The 12,463-nt window shown below is 40.0% G+C and overlaps 1 protein-coding gene across 1 annotated transcript; it reads right to left on the reverse strand.

Annotated features, from left to right (window-relative positions):
- Window positions 1-4,444: 4,444 nt before the first annotated feature.
- On the reverse strand, window positions 4,445-5,509 carry gper1 (G protein-coupled estrogen receptor 1). Its single transcript, XM_005725996.1, has one exon. The coding sequence runs from the start codon at window positions 5,507-5,509 to the stop codon at window positions 4,445-4,447; it is 1,065 nt and encodes a 354-aa protein (XP_005726053.1).
- Window positions 5,510-12,463: the final 6,954 nt, after the last annotated feature.

A 12,463-nucleotide genomic window follows, 5' to 3' on the forward strand; every position in this document is an offset into this window, starting at 1 on the left:
CTATGCTAAGCTTACAGTTAGACAATGTTGGGAATGTTTGTTATGTAAAAATAACATTTAAGGAGCAGAATCATATTTTTCAAGCATTATTTTTGGTATGCTGTAAGCAGCTCATGTTCATAGCAGAGGATAGATTCTTTTTAGATTTCAGCAATACGAATTCTTCAACATACAGTAATGTGCAAAAGTCTTGAGCCACCCAACCTTTCTTTTATATTTTATTAGGAAAATGAGAAATAGGTGCGCAGCTTTATTGAAATGTGCAAACATGCATGGAAATACTGTACATAAAGCTAAAATGGAGTTAATAGAAATATTTTGAGCTTAAAAGTCAGTGTCTGGTATGACCACCTTTATTCTTCAACATAGCTAGAACTTTCTTAGACAAGCTTTCTTGTAGTTTCTTTAAGCAGTCTTCAGAAATAGGTCTCGAGGCTTCTTGAAGGACATTGTTATTATGCGTTACAATAAAACGTACCTTGAGGAGACTGCTTTTGTGGTATATAAATAAAATTGAATTGAGTTGAATTGAATGTAATGCTCTTCTTTAGATGTTGGCTGCCTTTTGTTCTCTTCTCTGTCAAGATGATCCCACACTGCTTCAGTGTTGTAGTCTGCACTCTGGAGGCCAATCCATGACTGATATTGTTCAATCGCTCCATGCTTTTACCTTAATATCAGTATGTTTGGGATCATTGTCATCCTTGAAAAATAAAGCCATTGCAAGTCAGATATTTTCTAGATGGCATTGCATGGTTGATCAAACTCCGACTGTACCTTTCTGTGTGCATATTTCCATCACTTTTGGCACAATGTCAAACACCACTGGCTAGAATTCAGCCTCAAACCATGACAGAGCCTCCACCGTGCTTTACAGATGGCTGTCAACACCTCTTTCTCAATCTTCTCCATACATGCTGATGAAAAAAACAAACATTTTGAACTTGGAATTATCATTCCATGAGACCTGTTGCCACTATTTTTCAGTTCAGTTCTTGTGTAATACCTGGCATACCTCAGCCTTTTCTATCTGTTTCCCTTCCTTGATAATGGCTTCTTGACAGCCACCCTTACTTGTCTGAGGCTTTGGCAAACAACAGATGGATCAACTGAAGGGTCAGATGCATCTCTCAGGTCCTCTGTCAGGTGTCTGCTGAATTTCCTCTTAATTCTTAAGGACAATACTTTGAGAGACTGTTCAGACCGAAGACACATAATTGGTTCATCCCTTCAGTCAGCTAACTTTTGAATTAGCTGCTTTGAATGATTCATAAGTCTATGTTATGGTAAATGGCCTGTATTTGTATAGTGCTTTACTAGTCCCTAAGGACCCCAAAGCGGTTTACACATCCAGTCATCCACCCATTCACACACATTCACACACTGGTGATGGCAAGCTACATTGTAGCCACAGCCACCCTAGGGCGCACTGACAGAGGCGAGGCTGCCGGACACTGGCGCCACCGGGCCCTCTGACAAACAAAAACATTGTTCTGAAAATGGTCAGGTAAAAGCACTGGATTCAAATGACGTGGGAAAGAAGAAGAACTGTTAAAACCCTCCAGAAAGAGCGAAGAACTGTTGCTCAAGACCACTTTAAACAATTACAATCGATTGTTTTTCCTTGGAAGCAAACTATGAAGAAATAAAGCAGATCTCCGTCTTAAGGAATGAACAAAAATTCAAACATTGGATAAGTCAATAGTATTTCATTCTGTGCTTTTATCAAATGGTTCTTGCTTATTGTGCAAGTCAGAATTATCAAGAGGAAGGACTGAATTTAGGCAGTGGAAAAGTTGCACCCTTTTCCCTTCTGTGACGTCAGCCACCACAACCCTTTAACCTTCCTCAGTAGTCTCAGCTGTTCACATAGTTCACTGAAAAGCTCTTCTCATAGTTGTGTGTGTTTATATGTGTACAGATGGGGGGTTTTGCCTCTCCTTCAGGGCTCAACAAAGAGGGTCTTGCCTCTGGAGTCTAGGTGTTGCTTAATTATATCAATGAACTTGACAGTCCTCATTGCATTATTACTTGCCTGTCTTCCTGTTTCTGTGCCCTCACGGCACTCTTATAGCCATGTGCCGTTTACAGAACATTATAAATCTTCAGATATGTCTACGTTCATATAAAATTTCCAAATATACAATCTGTGCTTAATCTTTGTTAAGATTAACAGATTTATGGACAGGTGTGAAAAGCAGAGCTTGTTGAATGGGGAAAGTGCAAAACAAAAAACCAAAATTAGCGTAATGGAAACACTAGTCGAGAGAATTTTTAGCATCGTGCACTGCAAAAAGTTTAGCATTTTTTGCAGATGTCTAATAAACAATCACTGAAGCAATACTGAGAGTAGCTTTCCCAGGCTGAGGGCCCGTTACAGCTGGAATAACAGTTTGTGGTTTGGACTCCTGTTTTTCCCAGTTACGCCATTATCTTTGGTCGCCTAATGCACACACACACACACACACACACACACACACACACACACACACACACACACACACACACACACACACACACGGCCTGCAGGCTGGCAATACACAGATTGTGTATAAAGATAACCTGGTTGTGATGGCAATTCCTGTATCCAGTATTCATAATGCATGATACTGTAAAATGTTTGCTTTTGTAAAAATGTAAATAACACTGTTAATATGCTTTGAACCATGTTATAATAAAGGATAAAATATATGACTAGAACCACTTGTGAAATTAAGAAGGAAGTGCAGTACTACACAAGAATTTACGACGTTGATTACAGATCAACAAACAAATTATGACAGGTTTCATGCAACGCCTCAGGGACCATACAGTTGAAAATTTGTACACTGCACCTGCTCATTTGAATAAAATTAACCTTTGTGGTCATTATCTTAATGTTTATAATGTTCTGTCAAAATCATTTTGTCAATTTACAGGCAGCTATATCGCAGTGATGGCCTCTGGGAACACAGTGAATCTGGAACAAACACATGTCTGACTGGCCAAATTGTGTTACTGTCATTAGTTGTTTGATTCTACCTAAAAAAGAGAAGTTTTTACCTTGTAAATAAAATATGTGGATGCAGTATGAGAAGATGAAATGTTGTCTGTCAAAGCCTCTGTACTTAGAAATTAAGAATATATGTTAAAGAAAGCCTGAATGAAGCAGCAGCTTTATGTTGTTAGCATTGAATGATATGTTTACTCAGTCTCCTGCTCTTCTGGCAAAAACAACACCTGCCTCTTTGCTTTACCGTCATGCTAACAGGAACTGACAAGTGAGGTAATAACTGCAGCCATCTTTAAACTGAGCCCTGATCCCGATTCTGACAGTGGATTCAATATAAATATGAGCACAAATGTTCTGCTTATCAATTAAGAAATAGAGATTGTGTGTTAACTTCTATTTCCTGAAAGATCTACAAAATAATCTCAATATTTAAAACAGGTTTATTGATGCTATCAATAACTTTGACTTTCAGTTCATGGAAAAGTGGGACATCTTCTTTATTTATAACAATAAAGTAAGTTTGTGAACATGTGTTTGCATGCTCCAGTGAATGTTTAAAGTGGACCTATTATGCTTTTCTTTGTTTTCTGTCATGTTAAACATGGCCAACATTTCAGGTTGCTAAATCCATGTAAAAGAAATGTAGATTTTCATCCACTTATAGCTCTTTATGAGGCTGGTTATACCAAATATGGCTGTCAGAGATAGATCTGCAAATCTTTTGCTTGCAAGGGGCAGCTAATAAAGAAGGAGCTACGTCTTTTTTTGCAGGGAGCTGAACTGAGGGGCTGAATGACCCCCAGTATGAGATAAATATGGATTATTTGGAACTGTGAATTATGCAAAGTCACTCCAGTAGAGTAAAAACATAAAAATCTGGAGTTTTAAATAAGTTTAATAGGTCCACTTTCACTAAACATGGCAACATTTCAACAAAAGTAAAGAAAAAACTTAAAAGCAGAAATAAATAGGCACTGCATTGTCTTAGACAGGAAGAGAGCAAAGACGGTTGCTAATTTAGTTCCAAATGAGGCCACATGATGGTGTGGATGTGTAGGCGTCCTTATGCTATATATATATATCACACAGGGTGATATATTTATTATTATTATTATTATTATTAATCTCACTTTGCCAGACTTTAAATAGCACATACCAACATCTCGCTTGTCATTCATTTTCTGATGCCACACAGAGAACTTAAGGAAAAGTAAATTTGGAGATTAGCATGAAATAGATTTTATATACTGTATTTGTGTGTTTGATATTTACTAAACACCTTGTTTTCCTTCTCATGGTGTAAATCCTTAATTTTTTTGTTCAGAAAGTGAGCAGGTTAACTGAGACACTGGCAAAGCTACTGTATGAGGCAAAGCTAAATAACAGTTGAAGAAAACTGATACGTAACTTTGATTTGACGCAAGTTTGTGTAACTTTAGTAACTGTCTCTCTTCACACCTCTGACACCTCACCCCTGACAGGGAGGTGTAAATCAAGACCATGGTGGCAAAAGCGGTTCACGGCCGACCAGCTGGCCTTCTGCTTAATGAAGAGACGCAGCTTGTCCCTGAAGGTCTCTCCTAGAAAGCTGTAGATAATGGGGTTGAGGCAGCTGTTGGAGAAAGCTGCCAGATTAACAATGTGGCCTGTGAGCGGGTAGTCGTGCCACAGGGTGGTAGCAGTCCTCTGCGATGGGTCAGCTGTGCCCTGCAGTAGCTGAATGCTGATGAAGACGTTCTCTGGCAGCCAGCAGATGAAGAATACCAGAACCACCACCACAATCATGCGCAGGGCCTTCTGCCGCCGTGGCCACAGTCCACGGTGCTTCTGGGCCCTCATGAGAATTCGCCCAATCAGAGAGTAGCATAGACCAATGATGGAGAAGGGCACCAAAAAGCCAATGGTTACCTCCAGCCACTGAATCTCAAAGACATTGGCGAAACAGAAGTGCACCTCACCTCTGTGCTGGGTCTGCACAATGGTGAAGGGGAGAAGCGTGGCCAGGATGGAGGCCATCCAAATGAGGCCACAGCTGAGCTTGGCGTGCTGCATAGTCCTCAGTGGGTTGCTGCTCATGGAGCTAGCCAAGGCGATGTACCTGTCAAAGCTCATCCACGTGAGAAAAAAGATGCTGCTGTACATATTGACCTGCAGGAAAAGTGACATGAAGGTGCAGAGGACGGCGTAGTCGTAATACTTTTCATTCAGATTAAAGACCTCAATGAGGGAATCTGCCACCAGGATGAGGTCAGCTACAGCCAGGTTAACAAAGTAAAGATCGGGGATGGTCATCTTCTCTCTGTGGTTCAGGTTCACCACCAGGATTAAGATGTTACCAATAAATCCAATAGGAAAAAGGAGGATGGTATACAGGCAGGAAAGGAAGAGACCAACGATGTATGACTGGTATTTGTCTGAGTTTTCGCTTAAGTCTGTAGCATTGTATGGATATGAAGTGTTCAGTTGTTCCGTACTGTTTACATATATCCAGACCCAAGAGATTGTCTGCCCTTCCATACTGTCTGTGGTCGGCCTGTCCTAAATCATAAGCCAAGTGTAAGTCACCTGTAGCTGCTACATCATTACACCACAGTAGTTCCCAGCTTCGCCTCTTCAAAGGGTGAATCATCTATGCTGTGACGGCATGCTGGCAGAAGTCAGGTGAGTGGAGAGAATCTTTTATTGCTTCTTTGACCCCATGCTTACATCAAGTTTCATCTACCAAAAGATTTTTGAAGCCGAACAGGAGCGCCTCCATGTCTTAAAATGGCCATTGGCCCTCAGCTTCTCCAATTCACATCACAACTGCAGTCCTGAGATTAAAGGGTGGCTTTTTTTCCTCCTCTTTTGAGTCATTTGATCTGACTCCTGATTTGTCTCTTCAAGTCCACGTGTAACTCTATTCAGCAGGCTTTGACCCAAGATGTTATTGCTGTGACACCTGAGCTGTCTGAACAAAAACGCCCCTCCAAAAACAACAACATGAAAGACAATTAGGGGTAAAATCTTGGAAAAACAACACAAATCGTTATAATCATGATACAAATGAGATATATCAGGTACATAACAGTTACTTAAAAATACTATCAAAGATAAAACATGAAAATTATACACCTTAAACAGAACATTTAGGGGAATAAATGAATAGCAACAACCAAATGTGCACATTAACATTCAAGCTTTAGACTTAAACAGATGCATTGAAATCCTTCTTTAAAATCCTCAACCAATCCGAACACCCTCCCTGGTGAAACGCAGAGTGTATTCTGTATGGCAAACTTGACCTTTAACAAAAATTCTCAGCTCCCAGGGTTTTATTCCCATCAGAGTAAACCCCTCTGCAATATTAATGCACTCTTGGGAGGCAAATATCATAAATTAATGTGTAGACTATGAATCTCACAAAGCAATATGTGTACAGTATTTTTTTATCTTTACTTTAAATGTCTCTGCTCTTTAAATGCATTGCACGTCATGATTGTGCTGCTAATTAGACTTTTCTATTAAACATTTAAAGGCAGTGCAAACCCTGAAATCTGATGGCAGCATTGATCAACAATTCACTTTATTCCTATATTTTTTCAACAATCAATTAATCAGGGTGGAGAATTTCAGTAAAAATCATCTGGCGATCATTGACATCTAAGAAATGTAATATATTACAACTTTCTGAGTGATTACTCAAGTTGAAGACCATAATACATAACTTACGTAACTGCATTCACACAAGAGAAAGCCCCATTCACAGTGAAATTAACTGAGTACATAGCGTAACACCCACACGTGATGTGCTATTTTCTGTCTTTTTAAGACAAAACACATGAAATACATAAATCTCCAACCAGTACAAAGAATTTGGTGATAAAAAAAAATACACTTACATATAAATCTAGCATTTATTGCTCCTTCTTGCTTGCCTGGTGTAGAAGTCAGGGAGCCAGAGATTTGTATATCCCATGTCCAGGCTTCTCCTCTGCACCACCTGCTGTTTGGCCCAACCCTGTCTGGAAATGAGGGGAGGGCGGGAGGCAAGAGATGATCTGTCACGCATAGTTTGTCAACATGCTTCATTTCATTATCTTACTCTTTCTCCTCCGACTTAGTGATTCCAAGGATCTGACAAACATCTAAATCCTAAAATCACAGAATTGAACAGGATGCGTGCTAAACTTTAAATCAAAGAAAAGTTCTGGCAACAATTAGATGCAGCGTGGTATTTACCTGGACACAACCAGCTTGTGTTGTTATAGAAACCACATATTGTTTTAAGTATTTGTTCACCTGGGTAGCCTAGCATTTAGTCCTAGGGCCAGTGGAAAAATACCAGGCATTACCTTGCTTTTTCATTAGTATGCTTGTATAATAAGTAAAGAATTGATTTTTTATGTACAACAAAAAACAGTGACGGTTGCTTATTCAATGCCCACGGTCAATACGACAATTACACCCAGATAAATCTTTAAAACGCTGTGAGGTGTCACTTTCAATAAGTGGGAAACAAAACAGGCATTTTGCTACTGGCCAGGGTTTAACATCAGTATAATTTGTGCTCATTTCTATTACACCTGAGACTATGGAGAGCTGTTGGATGTAGTGTTGGCTGATTTGGCATCTTCCTGAACACTCAGACGGATTAGCCACAGATACCTACAATTATTCCAGACATACAATAACCATGTGCTAAAACAGAGCTATTTACTGAGAAGACATCAATGTGAAATTAAATTATGCTGGAAAATATAATAGATTAAACTATCCCAGTATAATTATTGATGCCCTAAGCCTAAGCCTACTATAATTAAGAGTATTCCCAAATGATCAGTTGGCAGCTGCAAAAAACGGTAGCAGCTACGGAAAACAATGATGTAATCTTATAATAAATGAACTCATTGAACTCATTAAAGGGGACGTTATATACATATCCAGTGGTGGATGCTAAAATTAACCTGACCCTGTAATTCCAAGTGTATAATATTTTATACATGAATATTTAAAACCTCTATCGTCAATGTGACTTCCATTCACTTGAAACACCTAAACACAAATACAGGCTGTAGCAAAAACAATATGACTTCTAAATGCAAATTGTTACTTAATTTCTTTCATTTGTCAGAAGGTTCAAAGAGCGATTTAGAAGACCTCTATGAGAAAACCACCGAGGGAATAGTTCACCCTCCCCGGGGTAGAGTTGTCGGGGCCCCACCCTGGAGCCAGGCCCAGGGAGGGTGTCTGAGGGTGAGCGTCTGGTGACCGGGCCTTAGTCCATGGGGCCCGGCTGGGCACAGACCAAAATAAGGGACATGGGCCCATCTTCCTGCAGGTGGTGGGCACCGTAGGGGTCGGATGCATTGTGAGCTGGGCGGCCACCAGGAGCAGAGGTCCTGGCGGAGCAATCCCCGGCAACCAAGACTGGCCAAGGTTCAATAAACATAAAAAATTATTATTGTTTTTAATCATTTTGGTATCCCAAGTAGCTGAAAAGTACAATCCTATCCCTATCACTCACAGTGACCTGTGAGCCAAAGGCTTGATGTGGAAAGTCTTTTTCTAATTTTGGCTTTATAATATCATTAAACATCTTAATTTCTCAATATGAATGATACAAAAACACAATGGTAGAGTCTAAGGATAAAAAACGTGAAACTATAGAAGAGCATAATAGCTCACCTTCAAAAACAAAAACATCTAAGCAGGACTAAAGTGAAGAAAAATTGATAATTCAGGCAAAAGCTTCCAAAAGACCAAACTTGACTGTAAACTTCTCACAAGGTGGGAAGGTCGCTTCATTTAAAGACAGCCTGGGGAAGGCAGGGAGTTGGGGTCAAAGCTGCATCAGTGCTGGTAGGTATGGTGTTGAAGTTCCTTTGGTATTGCTGTGTGCCAGCCTCAGGGCTTTAAAAAAAAAAGATGTGAGCAACAACAAAAAAGTCTGTGGAGGTAGTGAATTTAAAGACAGGGAAGGTCAACGCACTCAGAGGCGCCTGGGCTTGAAGTTTGGACAGAAAAACAAAAATAAATGTTAGAATTGAAGAAACTGCAGCCAACACAAAAACAATACCTAATGATGTTGAATGATTTTCTTTCTCGTAAATAATGTGATGACAGGATTAGACAAAAAACAAACAAACAAACAAAATTAAACAGGCCGAAACCCAATGAATTAGCTCAAAACATTGGACATATTAAATATCAGCATCCACCACTGTGAATTTATATTTGGCAGAAGATGAAGAAAAGCATAAAAGGTTCCCTTTAGAAAGGTAAAAAAAAGGGAAACATGTGAACCTTGTTCCCCCAGCACAGGATTACAACTTAATCTGTTGTGTGTGGAGTTGCTCACATAAAGCATTACGATCTTTACTGTGTTTTAATAATGTAAAAGACATAGCAGTATTATTGAAGGGACTTTTAAGGGACAACAGCAGCATGCAACAGCAATATGTCGCAGAGCTTCATGTCGTCAAGGAGCTGTGTTTTGGCAGTGAGGATATGGTACAGCAGAGCAACAGTAGCAGTCTGAGGGAGCAGACAGGGTCAATACAGCAGCTGGAAGCCCTGCTGGTGCAAACAACTTTGGGGTTTTGACAGGAGAGTGGACAACAGAGAGCTGTTTCTGTGGGTTACATAAAAGAGGATTTTAGCTGCGGTAGAAGGTCAGCACAGCAGCACACACGAAGAAAGACGAGAGCAGCAGGTCCGAGAGGTCATGCAGTCAGCCAGATTGGTGTGATTGTTTTTTCCCCAGCTACCTGAAATCTGAGTTATTCAGTCTGCGTGACTTCACACAGATAAGGGGAAAGCGGGGATGTAGTGGTCAAATGTGCAAGTCAACAAAACCAAATTCATGATGACTGCTGAAGCACACTTAGTTGTATTTGTTTTAGTAGAGAACAAATACCTCACATATGCCATTCCCCACCAAAGCATGATAAAAAGCTGAAAAAGAAAAGGGAGGGCACTGACCGATTGTTGGATTTCTCTGCAGTATAAAGCACTTCTGAGAAACAAATCAGGCTAAAAGTTACATAAAGTCTGGGCCTCATCTGGATAAAGTCTTTTGTTTTTTGTTCCAGCAAGATCTTGCACGGCTGAAAAGATATTGAGCAAGACACTTTTTAAAACTTACTTAAAAATGCTGCAGGAAATCTCTGTTTTCCATATTTTGCTCTTTATTATACAGATAAAAAACAAATCATTATACCAGTTTTTGCCTTTTTCATGATCTGCATAACATAGAATTTCCATACTGTGCTTCAAATATATATTTCTGTCTTGAGGCGTTTCAACTGGACTTACAGTATATGCTCAATGTTGTCAGAAAGGTTGCAGTTCATGCTTATGTCCACTGGATGGCCCACTGGCATTAACAGTGATTGATGTTGGAGTGGGATGAGCAGTGGGTTACAGGAATCCGGTAAAAGTCTTCTGTGGTGTTTACGATGATTTATGAAAGTGTCTGAGTGTTTCAAAGTATTAAAGCAGGTCAGATGTTGATGTTTTTATTCTAAAAATACACAGCAGGTCAACTGATGAAACTGATGGATAAATGCACGATGAATCAAACATTTCTTTTGGTCTCATTTTTAAAAAATTGAGCCATAAAATTCTGTCATAACTACAAAACATACTATTGTTATAACTCCTCTTTAAGAACTAGGCTAAATATAGAAGCAATACTATCAGTACAACCAGTGTTAATGGGAAGTTTTGGGGTTTAACTGCTTGTGGTTGGGGGAGTGAAAGTGGGAGGTCTGGAGGAGGGAGGGTACAGCACCCTCATCTGCCTCCACTTACCGGTCTGATGTGCTGCTGGCTCTATTCAGCATCTCCCACAGCCACAACCACAAACTCTGAATGGAACATCCTGCCTGAGTCCAGCTCCTCTGCACTGCTTCCAGGCCTATGTTTGATATTTAGCTGATGCTGGGATTTTTATTGTTAGTCTATTTTTTTTTTTTTTTTTTTCGTTTCTGGAGATGAGAAGCAAAAAGAACAGGTTTGGCAATGGAGGAAGGGTGGGTTGAATTCAAAGCATCTGCCCTGGTGCACATGTTTCCCCAGAGCTGAAGTGATGCGATGGGCTGAACATGAAGGTTCCTTCCTGAAGCTTTCTGGTCTGTTCTGAATTTATTATGGTGGGAGATTTCAAACGTGTCAAGGCCAGACCTTCCACCATGTGAAAGGAACCGTAGCCCTGTTATTCTGCCATTTATCAAGAACATGTTCACCATGTTCTTGATAAATTGCAATCTTTAGATTTGTTTTTTCTTTTGTATAACTGCTATCTTTTTGCTGTGCTCCTGCCTTTTCACTTCCTTTGCCCTATTTAATGTATTAATTCTTATTCTTTTACTATCATGTGGAGGGTTTTCCTTGCCTGCAGTCAGACACTTTCGCTCTCTCTTTCTTGTGGCTTGGTTGCTCTAGGAATTCAGGATTTGACGCCACTTCTTCCCCTTTTTCTGATCCCAGCGTGAGATACCTGCGTGAGAACTGTAACCTGTTTGGTCTTGCTCCTGCCTTTACATTATATAGCCCAGTTTTCATCCACATTAAGAAAAAAACAGCGGTGGGTTAAGGTTTGTGTGTGAAATGTGGATGAGTGCCAGATAAAACATTTCAAACCGCAAGCCAAATTCTCCATCTTCATAGGTGGTCTCTGATACTGTGTGTAAGACCGAAGCCGACCCTCATACTTCTGGTCTGGCTGAACCTTTAAAGGAGAAAAACAACATTAAGACTAATGTAGCACATTACGAAATCTGTGCTATGTCAGCATTACTCCATTTCCAGACACATGCTGGTACACTTAAGAGCTTTTCCTGGTGCACTTAGCAAAATAAGGACGAAAGTGTGAAACTTGTAACCTGACACACTTCACACTTCACGCTTTGCTTTTATTCCAAGCAGATAATCCATACCAGATAATGTGTATGTGTAACTTTACAGTATATGGCAAAAAAAGTCGTTAGACATTATTGGAAAATATCTTCTATATGCTTTCCTTAATGCACCTGCAAGCCTGGGGGAGTTGGTATCAAGTGCAACATGTTGCTGCACAGTTCCTTGAGCGCTTTTAGTTGGTGTGCAGTTGTTTGGGTTGTACGCGGTTTGTATGTTTCTTTGGACATAATCATGTGGGCTTGTAAACATGTCCAATTACCCTTTTGTAATCAGCTCGATGATAACAACACATATGAATAATAATCCCTGCGTGCATGACAAGTTTCCTGCTCTTTAAGAGTGACAAACAACTGACAAACTCAGTAACTGATGAGTGATGGTTTGTGCTTTTTGAGTTAAAAAGCTCCGAGAAAGTTCAATCCTCAGAGATGGAAACAGCAGCCATGACAACCATGTTTTTTCACTTCATTATCATATCATTTCCAGATGCAGTGCACATGATTCAAGACCCCCCCCCCCCCCCCCCTTCCCACTGGAGATCTTATGTTTGCCTCTATATTTTGGTCT

Source organism: Pundamilia nyererei, unplaced genomic scaffold (assembly GCF_000239375.1).
Source record: "Pundamilia nyererei isolate P.nyererei 1_Seehausen unplaced genomic scaffold, PunNye1.0 scaffold00018, whole genome shotgun sequence".
Lineage (NCBI taxonomy): Eukaryota > Metazoa > Chordata > Actinopteri > Cichliformes > Cichlidae > Pundamilia > Pundamilia nyererei.